The sequence below is a fragment of the Trachymyrmex septentrionalis genome, unplaced genomic scaffold (assembly GCF_001594115.1).
Source record: "Trachymyrmex septentrionalis isolate Tsep2-gDNA-1 unplaced genomic scaffold, Tsep1.0 scaffold190, whole genome shotgun sequence".
NCBI classification, from domain to species: Eukaryota; Metazoa; Arthropoda; class Insecta; order Hymenoptera; family Formicidae; genus Trachymyrmex; species Trachymyrmex septentrionalis.
In genome coordinates this window covers 121,520-141,263 of record NW_017305072.1, presented here as the reverse complement: position 1 = coordinate 141,263, position 19,744 = coordinate 121,520, and the positions used below count along the sequence as shown (strand labels likewise).

The 19,744-nt window shown below is 33.5% G+C and overlaps 5 protein-coding genes across 7 annotated transcripts in view; 2 read left to right on the top strand and 3 right to left on the bottom strand.

The window, feature by feature from the left end:
* The window catches only part of LOC108747063 (serine proteinase stubble-like), a 6,161-nt gene extending 1,878 nt beyond the window's left edge, over positions 1-4,283 (top strand). The window contains exons 2-6 of the mRNA XM_018484309.1: positions 584-894; positions 2,086-2,606; positions 2,946-3,220; positions 3,424-3,569; positions 3,834-4,283. Of these exons, the coding sequence (XP_018339811.1) occupies positions 584-894; positions 2,086-2,606; positions 2,946-3,220; positions 3,424-3,569; positions 3,834-3,986 (1,406 nt within the window). The 3' untranslated portion in view covers positions 3,987-4,283. The remainder of the gene's footprint in view (positions 1-583; positions 895-2,085; positions 2,607-2,945; positions 3,221-3,423; positions 3,570-3,833) is intronic.
* Positions 4,284-4,382: 99 nt separating this feature from the next.
* Positions 4,383-7,979, bottom strand: LOC108747061 (serine/threonine-protein kinase greatwall). 2 transcript variants are annotated; one of them, XM_018484305.1, is made up of 4 exons: positions 7,801-7,979; positions 7,473-7,722; positions 4,896-6,864; positions 4,383-4,513 (listed from the first exon to the last, which is right to left on the bottom strand). In XM_018484305.1, the coding sequence occupies exons 2-4, from the start codon at positions 7,665-7,667 to the stop codon at positions 4,467-4,469; spliced, it is 2,211 nt and encodes a 736-aa protein (XP_018339807.1). In that variant the 5' UTR covers positions 7,668-7,722; positions 7,801-7,979; the 3' UTR covers positions 4,383-4,466. The 2 variants fall into 2 exon arrangements, with proteins under 2 accessions (XP_018339807.1, XP_018339806.1); XM_018484304.1 differs by having other exon boundaries at positions 7,473-7,979.
* Positions 7,980-8,004: 25 nt separating this feature from the next.
* On the top strand, positions 8,005-11,304 carry LOC108747062 (serine/threonine-protein kinase VRK1-like). 2 transcript variants are annotated; one of them, XM_018484308.1, is made up of 9 exons: positions 8,005-8,011; positions 8,555-8,730; positions 9,032-9,084; positions 9,165-9,234; positions 9,372-9,568; positions 9,653-9,866; positions 9,985-10,658; positions 10,771-10,875; positions 11,007-11,304. In XM_018484308.1, the coding sequence occupies exons 2-9, from the start codon at positions 8,574-8,576 to the stop codon at positions 11,139-11,141; spliced, it is 1,605 nt and encodes a 534-aa protein (XP_018339810.1). In that variant the 5' UTR covers positions 8,005-8,011; positions 8,555-8,573; the 3' UTR covers positions 11,142-11,304. The 2 variants fall into 2 exon arrangements, with proteins under 2 accessions (XP_018339810.1, XP_018339808.1); XM_018484306.1 differs by lacking the exon at positions 8,005-8,011 and adding an exon at positions 8,134-8,434.
* A 641-nt stretch (positions 11,305-11,945) lies between these two features.
* LOC108747049 (nuclear export mediator factor NEMF homolog) lies at positions 11,946-15,972 on the bottom strand. The gene is made up of 10 exons (XM_018484281.1): positions 15,817-15,972; positions 15,376-15,547; positions 15,082-15,284; positions 13,930-15,008; positions 13,687-13,867; positions 13,266-13,567; positions 12,982-13,168; positions 12,584-12,902; positions 12,224-12,489; positions 11,946-12,146 (listed from the first exon to the last, which is right to left on the bottom strand). Exons 1-10 carry the CDS (start codon positions 15,870-15,872, stop codon positions 11,948-11,950), a joined length of 2,964 nt encoding a protein of 987 aa, XP_018339783.1. The 5' UTR covers positions 15,873-15,972; the 3' UTR covers positions 11,946-11,947.
* A 627-nt stretch (positions 15,973-16,599) lies between these two features.
* Positions 16,600-17,668, bottom strand: LOC108747053 (40S ribosomal protein S16). Its single transcript, XM_018484290.1, has 5 exons — positions 17,588-17,668; positions 17,459-17,503; positions 17,243-17,374; positions 16,883-16,997; positions 16,600-16,802 (listed from the first exon to the last, which is right to left on the bottom strand). The coding sequence occupies exons 1-5, from the start codon at positions 17,594-17,596 to the stop codon at positions 16,657-16,659; spliced, it is 447 nt and encodes a 148-aa protein (XP_018339792.1). The 5' UTR covers positions 17,597-17,668; the 3' UTR covers positions 16,600-16,656.
* Between the last annotated feature and the right edge of the window lie 2,076 nt (positions 17,669-19,744).

The following is a 19,744-nucleotide window of genomic DNA, read 5'->3' as shown; positions in this document are numbered from 1 at the left end:
AAATATTTTCAAAACATTTAAAATAAATCTTATAAATATATATAAATATTTTGTAAATATTTTTTAAATATTGTGTACTGTCTGTAAGTTTTTAAGCTTTTGCGAAAGACAAAATCAAAGGATGACGTTTCGATAATTTTAGCAGTTTTTTCTAGTTCTGCTTAACATCAGAAAAACACATATACGTCATGTATATTAATGTAGCTGGACATTAATGTTTCTACACGCTAAAGCACAAGCATTCTTGAGTACGTGCTGAGATAAACATGCTCGATGCATCCTGATTCTGTGATGGCAAACACGATACTATACAAGCATTTTAACAAGTTATAAGATTGTGAAGAAACATACCTGAATAAATCATCTCACTAAAATTTTAAAGATAAACATACAAATAGCGTGAAAGAAGATCATAAATAGACGGTAATGACAGAATATGATAAACAATTGAAAGTAAAAAAGAAATAACTGTAAGTTAATTAAAATATTTAAAATATCCCCGAAAAGAAATGTATCTTATTTTCTACCTTACAAAAAATATTAACGAATTAGATAATTAATTAAGTAAAAATTTAATTTACAGCTGCAATCGATCCAGATCAATTCGAATCAAGGGAGAGTCGGGGTATTCTTTGGAACGGAGCTGCGGCTCGCGAGACTTGCTTAACTTCAAAAGGCGAAATCGGTCGGTGCACGACCTTCAAGGAATGCTATCCGTACTTCAAAATACCCGACCTCGGTGCTTTGGACGGTTGGGTCCTTGGTGTTTATGACACATGCAGCTATATCCGCGAGGATGGAAATCCGAGTTTCGGGATCTGTTGCTCGAATTTGAATCCCTTAGTCACGCCTGACCCCGATAACTGCGACAATCCTACTGCAGACAATCCGCAAGTAAGGCATAGCCAAATGCGTGTCAGCTATTTAAACAATTTGACCCAATTCTATCTTTAATATTCGCACACGCGTCCCCGTTTTGTTCGTGATAATCACTTTCGCTACCGGGAAATCGTAAAAATACGTGATCCGAATTAAATCCCATTAGATCTCATTAGAAAGTTATATCTCTGCCGTATCGATACGATAATACGATTTCACGAAAGACCGTTTTATGGCCCGCGTTTTATTACTCGGTGTTCCATTCCTTCCTTCTATTGGATGTAATATCATAGTCATTCCTTTCATCTGTCACTGTGGATCTTTCTTTAAAAGATAAACTATGTCGTAATTAACGTTATTTATTAATTAGGAAATCTTCTTCATTAGGAAGATAAAAAATCAATTTTTAAAATTGCATTTTTTAAATCCTACATGTGTATAAAATTAACTCAGCAATTTAAAAAAAAAACATCTCAGACGTTGCCCAAGACGAAAATTAAACAGCTAACGGAGGACCGAATGCACCGTGCTCATTTTCAGAGACCAGTTTCTAATTCATTGTACCTATTAGGATTTTTAGGATAAGTTAGGAAAATCGAAATGAAGTAAATTTGACTCCACATGCACAATACTTGTTATAAATGTTTGGATTAAAGAATCAATTAAAAATTTTAAAGCCGTTTTTTTCCAAAACCATGTTTATAAAATCGCGGGAAAACTCTCCTGAAAAAAAAAAGCTTAATCGATTGACTTGAAACTTTGAATAATTATTACTGATACTTTTTGCGATTTCGTGAACTATTTTTTTTTATTTATCAATTATTTAACCCTTTTTTTTACAAAGATAGTACTGGAAAAAATGCTGAAAATCAAAACATGTTTTGCTGCCATTTTATTAAATTTTAATATTTTTTCTTAATGTTGATTTAATAATTTCGTATACCAATATAGAGTACTAATAAAAAATAACAATTGAGATATTTTAATTACAAGAGATAAGTTAACTGCTAGGAATTTCCCCGCGATTTTTATATTATTCTTGACGCGAAGAAACTTATAAGACAAATTTAAAACTTCCAATTAAAACAAATAAAAAGTTTCATATTAAACGGTATATTCACAATCCACTTTTAAAAAACAGTCAATTTTTAAGTCTCTGAATATGAGGAAGACTTTTAAACGAAATGGAATTATAAATTATTTTAGGTGGAGGACAATAAGAAGAAAAAAGAAGGCGCAGAGATAGCACGACCTCAAGCTGTACCTACTTGGCCACCTCAGGTTCCCACACATCCGCCCGATCACACGATACCGCCGCTCCCGACTCATCCACCTTCGCCTGGTACATATATCTATTCAACTACGCATTCAACTACGCATTCAACTACGTATTCAACTACGTATTCAACTACGTTGAAACCAAGTAGCACAAGCTCTAAGAGACCCAGCGTCGCTACTACGTGGCCGACGAAGAGGCCAGAATGGTGGATCACGTCGTCGACATCCCCATCGACGACCAAGTCTCCGACCAACGGCGACATTCTTCCGCAACAATCTTGCGGTGCCAAGAATGGCAATCAAGATCAAGAGCGTATTGTTGGAGGGAAAAATGCAGACCCGGGCGAATGGCCGTGGATGGTCGCGCTCATTAACGGTGGACGACAATTCTGCGGCGGATCGCTCATTAATAACAATCATGTGTTGACGGCGGCGCACTGCGTTGCAAAGTGAGTTTTAATTTATTTATCAATTCATTATATTCCGTAAATCAAAACTGAAATGATATATGTCTAATGTCTACAATTATTTCTTTACTATCTATACGATATATACGATATATTAATATATGATTTCCTAAATATATGATTTTCTAAATTCTATAGAGTGGGATCTCACTCTAAAGAGTAAAAATTGAACTAGTGAAACTCCTGAAAAAGAATTGTTCAATTTTCTCTAAGAATGAGATTCACTCTAAAAATTTCAGAGAATACGACTAGTATAAATAATTAGAAATATTATGACGAGTTTTGAAATATCTAATAAAAGAAGATATTATATAATTCTAGTATGAACTCTTGGGACGTTGCGAGATTGATAGCGCGCCTAGGTGACCACAATATTAAAACGAATAACGAGATTCGTCACATCGAGAGACGCGTGAAGAGAATCGTGAGGCACAAAGGCTTCAACTCCCGTACACTCTACAACGACGTGGCACTTCTTACGCTAAGCGAGCCCGTGGAATTCACCGAACAAATACGACCTATCTGTCTTCCTAGCGGATCGCAATTGTATTCCGGCAAGACGGCGACCGTTATTGGATGGGGTTCTCTAAGAGAAAGTAAGAATATTTTTACACCAAAATGGACTTTGACTCGTAGTCGTATCAAAGGAAACATTTTTACTTGAATTTAAATGAAAAAGTATGTAATTATGTATAACATTCATATACTCTTCCAAATATTCTCGTTCAATTTGCATAATCATTCGCGAGCATTTCTAGGATATATACTGACACACAAGTAATTTATTATATTTAATTAGGTGGGCCGCAACCAGCGATTTTGCAAGAAGTTTCAGTACCAGTGTGGCCGAACAGCGAGTGTAAATTGAAATACGGTGCAGCAGCGCCAGGTGGTATAGTTGACAGTTTCCTATGCGCTGGTCGAGCCGCTAAGGATTCATGCTCGGTTTGTATTTATATATTCATTAATTTCATTTCGTCTTAAGTCAAACTTGTCCATCATAGCCTAAATACGACCAGTTATTCATTCACTAATTAATAACAAAAATTGATTCATTATTTAGGAAAAAAAATTGTTCAATTATAAGAAAATTGGAAGTTCAGACAGATCCATTTTGCGGCAAATTAAATATAAATACACACACTTATAATATAATCAAATTTTATTAATATATAATTAAGAACTAATAACATTGCACTTATATTATAGGGCGACAGCGGAGGACCTTTAATGGTGAACGATGGTCGCTGGACGCAAGTCGGTATTGTATCATGGGGTATAGGATGTGGTAAAGGACAATATCCAGGCGTGTACACAAGAGTGACACACTTTTTTCTGTGGATTACTAGAAATTTAAAATAGAAGACACGCACGTATCTACCGCCATGTCCCTTTCGCACCGTCGCTGTTTCTTCGACAAGGATTGTTGAAGAAACGCGGAATCGATCATACTCGCTTTGAAAAATGTGATAAAAACCGTCGAGCTCTAAAGATCTTCATAGCGATATTTAAAAAATATCCGTTTTTATAGTTAAAAGCGAAAACATCGCTTCTCTAAGAAAATTTGATACTACGTTAATTTCTTTTTAATTACGCAATACATTCCATTCTAAGTTTTATGTCATCGCGCTCTATGTGCGTTTCTCTCATCATTAAATGAAATCATCATCATTCATTTACTGTAGAGGTCAATAAACTCGATGATTACAAGTAGTAACAAAATATTTTATATTTTATATTGCTATACATATACACAAGTATATAAAAAATAAAGTTATACAGTAACGATTTCGACATTATAAGCTTCTGTTTTTGCCACGTCTGCTTGCGATACGCTGAAGACTATGTATCGCAATTACTTACATTTAATTGTTGCATAGTATTCCGCGCTGGAAAACAAAGAAAAAAATTTTTTTTGTTAACTACCAATACTAACGCGGTGTAATGTCGTTTAAAAAATAATACCGCACATACACGCGAGTAACATTAAAAATATAATTTTAATATATATTTTTCTTTTCAATAAAAAACTATAAATATAATGGCAATGCTACTTTTCTCCATTTTAGCAACAACATGTTGATAAAACTATTTAGACATCTCCAATTTATATTGTAATAATAGAAGAATGTTTTATGGCACTTGAAATTTTACAAGTCCTATTATTAACAGAAGCTCATGTTTTACATCACTTGAAATTTTACCTCATATAATATATTACACGGTATTGTTTTTCAAACGACAATGATATAATATACTGGGAAGACATACTCTGAAAATAGCACGTATCATACTTATCGTCCGGCTGCGGGATGAACGGGGGCACAGCTTTCGACGGTTCGTCCCAAGGAAAGTCGCGGAACAGAGTCATGGTACGCACCTCCTTCGCCATGGGACGAGAAGCTTGGTCCAAGGTGAGCAACGCGTCGATAGCATCGGTTGCCGCCGACGACAGAGCTTCCTCGTCTTCAGGCCATGGAACATCGCGCGCAAGAATGTTTGTAAATACCGCTTGCGGCGTTTCGTCGTTAAATGGTGGCAAACCCGTACAAAACTCGTACAGACAAACGCCTAGTGCCCACCAGTCCACGGCTGGTCCATGACCTTGTTTAAGCAATAATTCCGGGGCGAGATAATCGGGTGTGCCGAGTATGCGGTCGTCTGACCTATTGGCACCACCCTGACCGCCCCTTCTAACGGACTTGGGTGTTCTATAAGGTGTGTAACAATTGCCGGAAGTTGCGGGTGTTTTAATGGGTGAAATACCCTGGGGCGACCGATGACCCTCGGATATGTTATCCGAATCCGTATGCGGATCATGAGCGGAATGTGGAGCTGGTAAGCGAAATCTCGTCTTGATTAAATTCTTCGCGTCATCCTCTTCCTCATATTTTTGCTGTTTCTCATTGTGATCTCTTTGCCTAGTGGAGGATACTGGCGTACTGAAAGCTACTCTACCCGCAGAGCCAGTATTCTGCTCAGTGTCCTGATTTGGTGTCCTGTTCCCATCGTTTTCAATTAAATCAATGGTAATATCCGCAGCTTTTCCAGAGACTACATTGATTGTTGGACTTGTATAAGGAAATATACAGTCACGGTTGTTTCTCTTGGGTGTTTTGACGACATCCAAGTCTATTGCGTCGATTTCACATGTTAAACCCGTTGAATTTGCGCCGTTCCGCTTCCTTTTCTTTGATCCTCGAATCACAAATGAATTTGTGCAAGTGCTTACAGGACTAGTATGTACAAGAGATCGATGATGCGATTTCTCGGCCTCGATCGTAGATTCGTCCTTCTCTTCCTCTTCCTCCTCTATAGTCTGGTCGGTATAATTATTTGTTTGTGTAGAGGATGCCTCGCAAGTATGGTAACTGCTAGAGCTATCCAAACCATTATCGCGCTTTTCAATAGTGGCTTCGTCTTCCTCTTCTATACTTTGTTCCTCGTGACTTTGCTCGAAGTGCAGATCCTCCGCCGATTGAAAAGGTGTGACGCCAGATATACGGGAATAATCTCCAGATGCGACAGAGGATATGACCGAATTCGGTGACATATGCTCTGCGGATTTAAGATTGCAATTCCTTTGTAGAGCGGAGAGTAAATTCATGGCTGGTGTACTCCTGTCACTGAAATTTGATTCGTTGGTAGATTTTTGAGCAGAACCGAAGGACAAGTGCGACGTCAGTGAGAGCAGCTGGCCAGGTGTCCTGGTGCACAAGCTCGGAGTCATAGGGTTCACTAGATCTGATATTTCGAGATCCCTATGCAAGGATGATATTTTACTGAGCCCGAAATCCGTAAGCTTGACGTGTCCTTCGCGTGAGAGAAGCATGTTGTCTGGTTTGAGATCTCTGTGCACAATACCGTGCGAGTGAAGATATTCAAGTGCTAGACAAACTTCTGCTGTGTAAAATGCCGCCATGGATTCCTCCATAAAACCGTAAACGCCAAGAAGACTTTTGAGATCACCGCCCACCATGTACTCCATGACTAGATACACACTGCTGATGGACTGCAGCGAATAAAAGAGTTGCACACAATACGGACTACGAGTCAGAGCTAATGCATTGCGCTCAATTACCACCTGCGATGCCATATTTTTATTTATCATCTCGTTCTTCTTCATTACTTTAACTGCATATACTTGCTCGGAATTGGTCTTCTTGTACCCTAAAAATACTTTACCAAATGCTCCTCTGCTTATCGGCTTTACTATCTTAAAATCCTGTATATCTGGCACCTAGCAAAAAAAATTAATATTAATTAAAACATGTATTTTTTAATGAAAAAGCTTATATAAATAAGTTATATAGATAAGTTATATGTTATAATATAAAGTATACTATTTATATTATATCAAAACAATTTAATCAATTTATTCCTCTTATCTATTAAATCTTATTTTAATAGTCCTTAATCAACATATGGAAATACTTTAATTATATAACTTAACATTTATTCAATTTCTTTGAAAATAATTTAGTTTTCTCATTAATATTATACCTTAAGATTTATATTTAAATAAAATCATATAATATACTATAATAAATTAAAAAAGAAGGACCACACATATTAAGCATAAAATTGTATTTAGAAAGATGTATTTAGAAAGATGACTTTTAGATTTATCAAGAATTATATATAATTTTATTCTTGAGCATTTTTTGTTATATTAAAAAATTATATATTCTATTCATATATAAATATAATATATATTATAAAAATATCAGAAGTAAGCATCAACTTTTAACGAATCAAATTTCCCGAATAGAGTTTTAAAGCCTTAAAGAATTGTTTATTTAAAAACATCCGAGTTTCTGCTTTTAAAAATAAAAGAAAAAAATTTACCTTTGTAGTGGGATTAACGATCTTGGAAATGGTATTGAAAATAGAATTGTTGATGCATTTCTCAGACTGTTGCGGCGTGCACTTTCCATGATGTTCCGTGTCATTTTCACTGTAGATCGCATCGACGTTTGACTCATTAACACAATTGTTTTCCCCTGATTGTGATTTCGGTGAATCGGGCGCAATTTCTTCCATTTAAGGGAAAAAAAGAGGAAAAAAAGAGAGAAATCCAAACGACCAAGCAGATAACCTATGTAATTAGGCGCACAACTTCTGCGTTTTCAATGAACTACTAGCTCATATATCGACTCATAAGAAGCTTGCATACCAGTTGATCAGTCATGATCATAATTTTTCTTTCGTTATATTTCGCATTGAAATCGAGCTGCAAAAACCGGTTAACATATTCCAGAGATTCCGGAGTAAACACCGTTTCACACGTTCACACTTCACACGTCACAAACACAAACGTCACAGATGCTAATAAACACGAAACCTGAGAAATCTGAGAATTGAAAGGGATCATCCTTTCGTTTTTCGTGAGTCCGTCAAAATCGCCTGTACACTAGCGCCAGTATATCCATTTTCGATTTGGAAACTGTAGGTCTATTTTTTATTCCTGCATTCTGAAGTTCAGAGTGCAGCAATAAAAAATAGATCTAAAGTGAAAACAAATATACGTTTGATTCACTTCAACTTATTGCACCGTATGCACCAGTTCAGAGAGTGCAACAATAAAAAACAGACCTCACACATTTGCTTTTCAAATTTTCAAGTGCTCAAACATCATCTGGTTTCGCCATTTTTTTTATCAAGCCAATCAAAAATAGGTCCATTCTTGGACCAGATTTGCCTCTAGGAGCTACACTCCACCTGGCTTTCTTTAATTCAACCATGCCGTTGCCTGTCATCACATGTTTCATAACGGTGTATAACGGCAGCTAGTATTGGCGCGTAATTCCGTAATCGTTTCTCATATTCATTACCTACCTTTATTGTTGATTATCTTTGATGATCTATGAATTGTTGATCCATCGTTACGTGACACGTCCAGTTCAACGCAGATTTTGGTTTCTTTAAAGATTTGCGCTTAACGACGTAATGGCAGCGAAAGCAGCGAAGAAAGTACCGAAGAAGAAAGGAGGTTATCAAATGCCCGAACCGATACCGGCTGGAGAGATTCTCAGGGACATATCAAAGGGTCAATGGATTCTTGGCAAATCAATTGGTGTCGGCGGTTTTGGGGAAGTTTACTCTGGTACGCGAAATTAATCCTGTTATTTTATTGCATTACATCGCCGTTACATATTATTCTCACTTTGTAAACACAACAGCGAAGTATTAGTTATGCAAAAAAAAAGGTCAACATGAATGTCCTTTTTTCTTTAAGTCTTATATATATACAGTTACAGTTATAAAAAATATGTAAAGACTTCTGATTTTGTTTTACGTAACTAGATCTAATTGTAATTTTATTTCTTTTATAAGATACATATTTTTTTTAATACATTCTTAAGTATTTTATTATTGTACTAATTGATTATATTGATTATTTACAGCTGCATCATATTCTGGAAAGATTCCTAAAGATTATCCTAATGTCATAAAAATTGTGAGTATTCTCCTTATTTTTACTATTTGTTTCCTAGCGCTTTTTATTCTGATTTCACATACTCTTTAAATTCGTTTTAGGAACCACATGGAAATGGCCCATTATTTGTAGAAATGCACTTTTATATGAGGAACTGTAAGTCAGATGAAAGTAAGTTTAAAAGTAAAATTGACTTTTAATATATTCCATGTAACAAATTGCTTTTAAAATTGCAGTCTATATAACAATGGATAATATTATCTGATTGTGCAGATATTCGTGAGATATATATCATAGTATCTTTTTAGTTGATAGCTGGCAGAAAAAAAAGAAACTTGCAGCACTCGGAATACCTAGATATGTTGCTTCTGGAAGTCATGAATATAAAAACACAAAATATCGATTTTTAGTAATAGATCGATATGGAAAAGACTTGTGGAAAATATTTGAAGAAAATAACAAACAATTTCCGGAACACATAGTATACAAATTATCTTTGCAAATAGTAAGACGAAATGAATACTAAATAGTAGTAAATATTAATAATAATTACCTGTTAATAGCATAATATTATATTCTAATTTCCTAGATAGATATATTAGAATATATTCATCACAAAAACTATATACATGCTGATATCAAAGGTGAAAATTTGCTACTGGATTTGAATTCCTACGATCAGGTTTATTTAGTTGACTTTGGTTTAGCTTCTCGTTGTACATCAAGTACTGAATTGAAAGTCGATCCAAAGAAGGCACATAATGGCACTTTACAATACACTAGCAGAGATGCTCATATGGGAGGTAAATATTAGAAAATCGCAATTTTGATACTTAATGCAATTTATCAATATTTGAATATAAATTATAAAAATGATTGTTATATATATATACTTCAAATGTGTTTTTATTTTTTTTTTAGTACCAACGCGTCGTGGTGATATTGAAATTTTGAGTTACAATATGATCCTGTGGTTATGTGGTTCACTACCATGGGAAAAGTTACTCGATCCAGCCACTGTTCAGAAAGAGAAAGAAAAAGCTTTCAACAATATAGACGGTTTCCTAAATAAGTGTTTTCATGGATCTGTTCCACAAGCTGTTCACAAATTTATAACTTTGTTAGCCAGCATAAAATTTAATGAAATACCATCTTATGAAAAATTGAAAGAAACGTTAATAGGTGGTTTAAAGAAATTGAGTCATAAACCAGATGGGAAATTAAAATTGGACAGCATTGGCACGCTAATTCAACAAAATATTTCTAAACGTACTCCACAAAATTTAAAGAAATCTATAAATGGAATCTCTGTTAGAAAGAGTCCCCGTAAATTGAAACAACCGGATACTCCAAGTTCAAGAAAAAGTACTATAGGTGTCGTAATTGACAAGAAGCGTTGTAATGTAAAGGATATTGCAAAAGCATTAGATGATATGGATTCTGACGGTGAATATGATATTCAAATTCTTAAAAAAGCGAAAAAAACAGAATCAGTTGAAAAGGTAAATACGATAGTGAAAAATAAAGCTCCGTCTCGTAGAAAGAAAGTTTCAATTGAGTCAATCGATGATTCTGAACAGGATTCTGACATGAAGGTAATTACAAAACTGTCTGAAAAAGAAATACTCATTTTTTAATTTTATTTAAATTTAGTGGCTTCGGATTTATTTTTGTCATTAGAATACTTATTTCTATCATTTTGTGTAGCTGTTACCAAAATCAAGTAATAAACGAGAGAAAAAGCCAGTCACAAGTAAAACAAGACAAAAGGTCCAGTTTTTGAATGATTCAGAAACAGCTTCTGAAACTGAGGTAATAAAATTTAGATATTTTATTCATATTTTTTTCTTCAATTTGTATTAATAAGAATTAGATAAATATTACGTAAATAATGAAAATACTATATAAATACATAAATAAGTATATCTTCAATACATCTTCAGATTGTACCAAAAAGAAGAAAAGCAAGACCTGTTGCTACTGCTAGGAGTAAAGCAAGTACTAGGTTGCAATCCAATAAAATAATACCTACAACTTATGCTGAAACCGAATCAGATGAAGATATGTTTGATACATAGTGTTACGAAAAATAAAAGGATAGTAAAAGAAGTACAGTTATGTGTGATATTTGTACTACAAAAAAATATGTAACTTGCAATTATACATTATGCACTTTTGTACATGACCTCTTACACATTTCATATTAATTATTACTAATACAACATTATGGTTACTCGTGATTAAAGCCATTCTAATGATAATATTTTTCATTATTATCTCTATTTTTGTATATATGTGAATAGAGTTTTCAAAAATGAAAAATTTTGAGTTATAAAAACTATTATGATGTTGTAAAAATTACTTCATACTTTTTGATAAAATAAAATGTTAAATGCATGTAATTAAGTGATATTTTTATGTGTTGTGAAATTGACTTGAATGTAATAGGATCTTCAGTTCTCTTGATTATATTGTTATAAGTAATCACAACAATAATCATTTAAAGAATCAATTCGATTTATTGGGCATGTAAGATATGTTTTCAGATAATGAAAGAAAAGTTTCAAAATGAATTAGAGGATCATAAAATTAAACTGCCTAAAAAAAATTTTACACATACATATTTACATATATTATACATATATATTTACTATATCCAAACTTAAGTATTTAGAGTTGAATACTTACGGTAATTGTAAATAATAAATTTTATACTTTTTTATTTTAAAAAATATATAGCTAATATTTTGTGATTTAATAATCATTAAATATTGTGTAATTTAATGAAAATGTCATTCCTTCACAAATAAGTTTTACATGGTGCAAGTAATTAAAAAAATAATTCAGGTTATCAATTATATGAATAAAAATTGACATTTTAAAACTATTTTTTTAATTTTTGAATCTGAGGGGCGCTTATTTTTACTTTTCCAGGTATATTCCTGGCTATTGTTTCGTCTTTAATTGCCTTTAATAGGTCTTTTTCACGTGAAGAAATTTCTTTGTCTCTGAGAAATACAGCTATAGCTGTTTTAGCAGCTTTGCCCCTCTTACCAATACCAGGTGTCAATTTCACTTTGAACCTAAAATAAATATTGAAATTTATTATAAATGAGAGAGAAAGAGGTAAAAATTATTGATCGTTTTAGGAGCTACTTACTTGTAATTTTGTAAGGTATTGTAAGGTGCTACAACAGGAACAGCAAATAATAATTCATCTTCTGAAACAGGCTTTCCTGTTAATTGATCGAGCATATCAACTTCAGGAATTGGACCCGTATCTTCATCGTCAATGTTATCTATCGTGTGCATAGATTGTGATGGAATGTTAGGTTTCGGATTTGTCTTTTTCTTTCCTTGTTGCTTTGGACCTGATGGATCTTTAGCCCTATTTTTTCTTTTGTCTTCTTTGACTGCACCTGCCGACTAAGAAATAATTGGAAAAAATAAAGATGTTAGATTAAATAAATAAGTTTAGGGAGCAAATACTTAGTATATAATTTAAGGCAAAAAATAGAACCTGCAAAACGAGCATTGAAAGCCTTCTATCTTCTTCATCTTGATCTTTATACTTTTCTTTCATTTTTTTAAGTTTCCCTTTTTGTCCTCGTTTTAACGTAGGTTGCTCTCCTTTTTTATTATCATTTTCATTTTTATCATCTTTTTCGACTTTTTTTGTTGATTCTTTTAGATGTGTTTTTTGTTTTGCTTTTGCATGTTTCCCCACAGTTGATGCATTTATTATAATAGGCTTGTCATCTCCTAAATAAACCACATTTTCTTTCGTGTCCTTTTGAGATTGCATTAAAGGCTGATTATTATCAACATGTATTTTTACCCTGTTTAATATAAAATTACGTCATATATATGTACATATATTTCATTAGATTTACAATCAAAAATTTTGTATTAACTCACTTTGGGCCTGAAAGATCAATTTTAATTTGTGTATCAGGAAATTGATATTTTGTATCTTCATCTGTATCTTTTTCATCTTCTCCATAAGTATCTTTCTTAATACTATAATCTGTTGTATGACATTCTGATTTCTCTTGATCCTCCTCTTGAATTGGATGTAATGTATCTTTGTTCTCTAGATTTTCATCTAGAGAGCATTAAAAATTATGAACTTTTGAAAATATATATTAACAATTAAAGAATAATTTAATTAAATGTTAGATGATTTTTATTACATTATTTACCTTCATCCGAATCGCCTTCTAATTCTATTTCTTTGTCATCTTCAACTATCGAATCTGCTTTTTCGCTTTCCTCATCTACTGTTTTCACTCTCCTTTCATCTTTATGTCGTTCTATGGAACTGTCTTCCAGACGAAACATAATACCCAATCCCATAATTAATTGACTGTGCGTCAGATAATTTTTTTTTCCACGTATCATGAAAGATCCGGTAGTAAGATATTCACCAGTAGGCGCACTCTTGGATACTTGATCATGATGCACCCACCACGCACTAGCTATTACTTTCGAATCCCACGCTATACTATAGATGTAATATTAAGCATAATTATGTACATAATTATAATAATATAATAAAACAATGTATATGTAAATTTAGCAAGTTCTACTATTGTAAAAATAAAAATCAATATAATTATATACCTATATGCAACAGCCATTGTGCCTGCCTCTGCTAATGATTTTGGCGGTACAGGATTGGCACTGGGATTTTTTATTACGACAGAACTAGCGCCAGTTAAATCTGCATGAACGTATAAATCTCCTGCCTTCAGATATCTTTTAACTATCAACTCGTTCTGCTGTTGATCTCTTCCTCCGATCACTATGTATGTATTTATGTTAAAATTAATAATTTCGACATAAATTATTAAAAGAAAAACATACCTAAGTAATTTTCGGATGTAATAAACCAATAGAATTTTTCAAACCAATATGTCTTTCTTAATTTGTTGATGGTATGTATGGTTTGCACTTCTTTCAGTGTTTGCTTTGTCTTCTTTTCGGCCGATTTCAAAGCTTTTCCTTGGGATTCTATCGTTTTTTGTTGCTTCTTTGCAGCTGATTTTTTTTGACTGTAATACTTCTTGGCATTACTGAATGCTGTATGCGCCAAATCTATATCAATCATCATAGGTTTAAGCTTAGATTCCTCATCACTGTCTTCATAAGGATCGTGTAACATTAGGGCAACATGATTTGTTTCTAATTTTAATTGTTTTATAGCAGAAGCGACAGGATCTCCTCTGGCTTGAGCTTCTTTCAATAAAACTTGAATGTCGGGCCAAGACATTTGATTTGCTAAGGCGCTTTGTATAGCTAGTATAGCGTTATCCACTAAAACCTGATTCCTTGAAATTAATTCTGCTTTTTGTTTATCTAATTCCTGCGTTTTTTCTAACGTAATCAATCGCTGACTGTGATCCTTTCTTACTCTTTCTAATTTTTGCAAAGCTTCTCTTTCCTGTTGCAGAGCTTTCAAATCTATCTTTTGTCCTTCCATCATAGAGAAATATTCATCCACTGCGGCATCAAAAGAATCAAATTCCTTAAAAGGTTGATTATTATATTGCTCAAATAAGAAAGGATGAAATTCAATATTAGCAAATATGAAATCTTCCTTGCCATCTTGAGTCAGTTTCGATTCCTTTTTCTGTATAATATAGCCTTTTGAGACATTTTTCTTTGCGTAATCCATGATGTTATTAGCATCCTCGAGTGCTAGAATTAATCTTGGCATATCTTCAGTGATATGAAAATCTTTACCAATTTTGCAACCAAGATTAAATCCGGCTTTAAGTAAAACATGATCAATTACAGCTGAACCAAATTCTAACAGTGGATTTAATACTTTTTTAAGACTATCGCCCTCCTTAGCTTTTTGAATATGCTCATGGATCACATCTATAGGTGGCATAGTTGTGGAATGAGCTCTGTCTAAAGGATATTTCTCTTTCACTGCAAATCTAAATATCATTTAATTTTGTTAGTTTACATGCCAACATATATTTTACATTGTAGATACATTTTGTTTGTTACCTAATTTTATCTCCTTCTGTATGAGGTCTTAACACATATAAAATTACCATTTCATGATCAGTCAGAATTATATTACCACGATCATACACCTCCAAAATTACATGGTAGGCAGCTTCACCACTTCCGAATTGTAACTTTATTATTCGATCCATACCGACTTGCATAAGACTCTCCAATCTTTTGTTCTTAAGATGTTTACGCATCTGTAAAATTATATAAATTCCAAGATAATTATTACTAGCAATAGCAGAGCTATTTTATAATTTAATATTATTATTTAGCAGAGATATTTACCTTCATGGAGAATCCTGAGGGAGCTACATTCTTGGGCCATTCAAAAGCTGTAATATGGATTCTGTTACCAGATTCAAGCAAAAGAACGCATTTTTCCTCACTTCGTTGAAGACGTATAAGATATGTGCGATGGTCTATATCATATATCTGATTGACACGCATGCCAATAAGCCTAAAAGTTTTTACATGATTATAAAATAGCTTGTGAGCATAACAACTTTGTGTTAACCTGTTGCATTATGATATTGTATAATTATTTATGTATCAACAATTATTTATTAGTAAAAACTAGCTGCAATTAATTTATGTATTTTAAAAATAAAATTATATTACGGCTATACTTTTTTAAAGATAAATTGTATATTTTGAGGAAAATGAAATTTTTGTCATAACCTCAAGATCTTATTAAAATCAAAAATACGTTTTATCTTTTTCTCTTACCTTTGTAGTTCAGTGATTGAACATACAAGATCATAAGTATTAAACCGTGTCTTCATTTTTAGATTAGATTTAATTTTTTCTTTGAAAAATTTATCGAAAAACACAGTGACAGTTCAACATACTCTACACCCAACTCAGTTTAGTTTACCCTATTTCACTGACTGACTAGCTTGCACAATATGACATATATATCAGAGAGGATGTATATATGTTATTTGGGAACTAGAAAATCTAGGAACACATGTAGAATGAACGAAAAGTCACATCACATCCGCAAATACAAACAAACATTTATCGAAACTTTTTTACGAAATTAATCTTATTTATAAATCGTATCCTTATCTATTAAATTTTATTTCAGACATTTCTAAACTGGGTATATACATATATAATATTATTCACTGAAATTTTTAATAAAATCTCATTAAAGATTGAAAATGGAACCGTTCTTTTTCAAAACTCTGGCGTAACTTTTATTTTTTAAAGTGAGACTTCAAAGAATTTAAAAAATAAATAATTATCAAATAAGCTTGAACAAACATAAAAACACAAGCTAGAATTTAATTTGTCATAAAAACTTGCTGCAAAAATTTATTTTTAATTGTTACCTTCAAAAATCCAGCCAATCACACTAAATTGCTACTTAAACTTCAAAACTTTGTAAAGAATGAAATATTAATTAAAAGTTATTTATTTAATAATAATCCTGTACATAAAATAAAAAAGTATAAAAAGAACTATAGTATAAATATTAAGGAAACGGGAGCAAAGAAAGATAAAACATATAGATTTTAAATGTTATTTTTTATATTCAATATGAATAAGATGTAAACATTGCGATTAACGATAAGATTTCTGGTATCGTGCTCTGGCGCCTGGACCACCAAACTTCTTTGGCTCACACCTCCTTGGATCAGCAACAAGAAGAGTACGATCATATTGAATAAGAATATCCTTTACTTCCTTCTTGCTGGCTTCATCGACATCTAAGATAACAATTACATTATTAATTATATATTATCTAATAAATCATCAACGATCACATTCATTATTAATTTACCCTTACATTTTTGATAGTAGGCAACAAGAGCCTTAGAAATTGCTTGTCGAATAGCATAGATCTGTGCAACATGACCACCACCACTCACTCTCACCCTGATATCGACTCCGGAGAACTTCTCCTAAAACACAAATGAAACCATTTTTGTTTCATGAAAAACAGTATTTTGCTTGCACTAGTAAGAGCTCGGAGGAAAGACTATTTTCAGAATCTACTGCTAATCGTGAACCATCATGTTCGGAATAAGTAGACATCACGGAACGATTTATAAATAGACACGACAAATTTGCATGTCAATTTGCTCCAATGTCTTCTCTATCGGCTTTAGGAATTAAGAGTCAACTATTAGTTCCCCGCGATATTCACCTTGCCTAGCAGCAGGATGGGCTCCTGCAATTTGTACTGCAACACGCGGGGTTCCACCAGCTCCAGCGGCCGGCCGTTAACACGGAGATTTCCACGTCCACGCTTACAATAGGCGACCGCGGTCGCACTTTTCTACAATGAGAAAATTCACGTTAAACACGCCGTACGTTAAACACGCCACGCGTGGACCTAACCTCACAATGCTCTCTAGCTCACCTTGCGTCCGAAGACCTGCACGGAGTGGATCGGCTCTTTTTGTTTCTGAAAAAAAGAGCGCGATTCAATTAATATTCATTTTCATTCGCGTCCATCTAATACTGATCACGAAGACACTACAAAATTTACCTTCTGCATTTTGACGACCGACAGCACGTCGTAAAACCTGTAGAAAAGGACAGAAAGGAAGTTACTCGTGGCGCTCGCGACACCGCTTCCGCAAAACAAACGGACGTTATTGCTATAGCCAATAGGATTCTATAGCCAATAAGATTCAGGGCGCTAAACTACATTTAAAAAATATATTTTTCAAACAATAACTGTTGTATACAATTTTCAATAGATCTATTTTTTAATGAACTTTTCGCACAGTTCATCTTTCTTCTTTTTCTTTTCATATTAAAGAGAAAAAGAAAAAAGATAAATTGTGTAAAAAGTTCAGCTAAAAAGAACACACCTAATAATGCTGAAATAATGGGTATTGACACCGACGAGATACTATTAAAGACCGTCAATCTTGGGCAAATTTTCAGTATACATTAGTTCAGTCACAGAAAACCGACCTAAAATTGAAATGACATTATTTTTGTTTACATACCATTCATGTTCATATAGATTTCCATACATCGATAGTACATCGATCGATACATCGATCGCAGCGCGTGCGCGAACGCTTCTGATTCGCTCAAATATCGTCTCAACTAAAATGGCGGCTGATCAATTGCCGCCACGAATTTTCCTCGATGCTCATTTCAGTGTATATATAGTTCAGTGTATTATTGTGGCAATATGATGGCAGTAGTATGAATTTTGATGAAGAATGACTTTAAAGTTGTCGACAAACTGCTGGTAAGTTGCTACTCAAAGTTATCATATCGTGAAGGTATCAAATTGAGGCGCCAAATGGCTCACTGCTCAATGCGATTGAGTCGTGATCTGTGGATCCGAGTTTGATCCTACCTGCGCCCCGCATACGCGATTTTTCGCGTTCGCTATTCGAATTCGGCGTTAAATTATGTAGGGTCCTCTTTTGAATAATAACAAAACTGATATTGAACAGAACATAATTCTAAAAAAAAACTTCTTTAAAGAAGAAACAATGTATGCATAAAAATGATATTGAATATTATTCCTTTTGATAAAAAGCGGATATGAAATAAATGCAATTAGCGAAGTATTTCGTAACGCAAGACACATAAAATAGACTAAAATGGTCACTGGATTATTGTAAAAAAAAAATTTGGCGTGCCCGAGTTGCATTAAAACGCCATATTCTAGGATATAACATTTCATAATACGGAAATTATTTGCAATACGAATTAATAAAAAAATTATTACATACAATATTCTGTATGCAGATATGATGATACACAATACATGAAAACAATAATTCGACAAAGAAGAGATGTTAATGATTGCTTACTAATCTTTCCAAAGTAAAACGCATTTTTCTTCTAAGAAATCTTGAAACGAGTCCGACACTTTTCTTTCTATCAACTGTGGGAAAGAAACAAGCTATAAAAGATTATTGATTCATTTAATTCGTGTGAACATCAAATGCAAAAACATCTCACCGAGAAAGGGAAAATGATAAAGAATTATAGTTAGATAATACGAAATAATCGTAATCAGATACAATGAATCATGATTTTATTTGTTATATAATAATATCTACAATAAAAATACCATATCGTTTGAAAAACAATTTTCGTTACAATTATACAGTAATTTTATATAATAATATAATATATTTAGGTTTTCGTTCCAAATAAGACGTAGCGATGAACATACACCTCGCGCAGTGGGAGTGAGAAAATACATTATTTTTTTGTCGCAAATTCCGCGTTGTGGTTTCGTCACTCAGCGTGTGTTTGTGTGTGTGTATCTCTTGTATTTGTTCTTTTTCTTTTTTTATTTTCCCGAATGTCGATTTTCCGCGCAAACATCCGAGACGAGCGTGACCCGCGCGTGATCGCATTTCGCGATTTATTTCTCTTCCTTTTTCTCTTCTCCATTTCGGTCTCACGCTTTTCGATCGTTCGCATTTCCGAAAAAAGGAGACCTCATTGTTGGAGTTAATCGCGAGGGTCGGCCATCTCGAATGTCCCGCTTCCTTTGTGCCTCGCACGCAATTCCTTCTTTCCATCTTTTGGTTTCTCTTTTTCTTTTCCTTCCTTAGTATGTGCGGAGAGTGTGTTGTAAAAAGCGTTGGACTCCTCAGAGAGCGATCCAACTTTTCATCGCGCGCGACCGCGCGGACAGTATCCCCGCTTTAGTCTCTAAATT

Bases quoted from the DNA above. Each gene is read 5' to 3' on its own strand.
- LOC108747053 (XM_018484290.1), bottom strand. The intron at 17,375-17,458 runs GTGAGCTAGAGA...TTCTCATTGTAG, and splicing joins TGCAGGTCTTCGGACGCAAG to AAAAGTGCGACCGCGGTCGC. The intron at 16,803-16,882 runs GTAAGGGTAAAT...TTGTTATCTTAG, and splicing joins TGTTGCCTACTATCAAAAAT to ATGTCGATGAAGCCAGCAAG.
- LOC108747062 (XM_018484308.1), top strand. From the start codon at position 8,574: ATGGCAGCGAAAGCAGCGAAGAAAGTACCGAAGAAGAAAGGAGGTTAT. The intron at 9,867-9,984 runs GTAAATATTAGA...TTTTTTTTTTAG, and splicing joins CAGAGATGCTCATATGGGAG to TACCAACGCGTCGTGGTGAT. The intron at 10,876-11,006 runs GTAATAAAATTT...ATACATCTTCAG, and splicing joins AAACAGCTTCTGAAACTGAG to ATTGTACCAAAAAGAAGAAA.
- LOC108747049 (XM_018484281.1), bottom strand. From the start codon at position 15,872: ATGAAGACACGGTTTAATACTTATGATCTTGTATGTTCAATCACTGAA. The intron at 15,009-15,081 runs GTAACAAACAAA...AATGATATTTAG, and splicing joins ACAGAAGGAGATAAAATTAG to ATTTGCAGTGAAAGAGAAAT. The intron at 12,903-12,981 runs GTGAGTTAATAC...TATATTAAACAG, and splicing joins ATTGATCTTTCAGGCCCAAA to GGTAAAAATACATGTTGATA.
- LOC108747061 (XM_018484304.1), bottom strand. From the start codon at position 7,667: ATGGAAGAAATTGCGCCCGATTCACCGAAATCACAATCAGGGGAAAAC. The intron at 6,865-7,472 runs GTAAATTTTTTT...TTTTTTTGCTAG, and splicing joins TCGTTAATCCCACTACAAAG to GTGCCAGATATACAGGATTT. The intron at 4,514-4,895 runs GTATGTCTTCCC...TTTGTTTTCCAG, and splicing joins TGATACGTGCTATTTTCAGA to CGCGGAATACTATGCAACAA.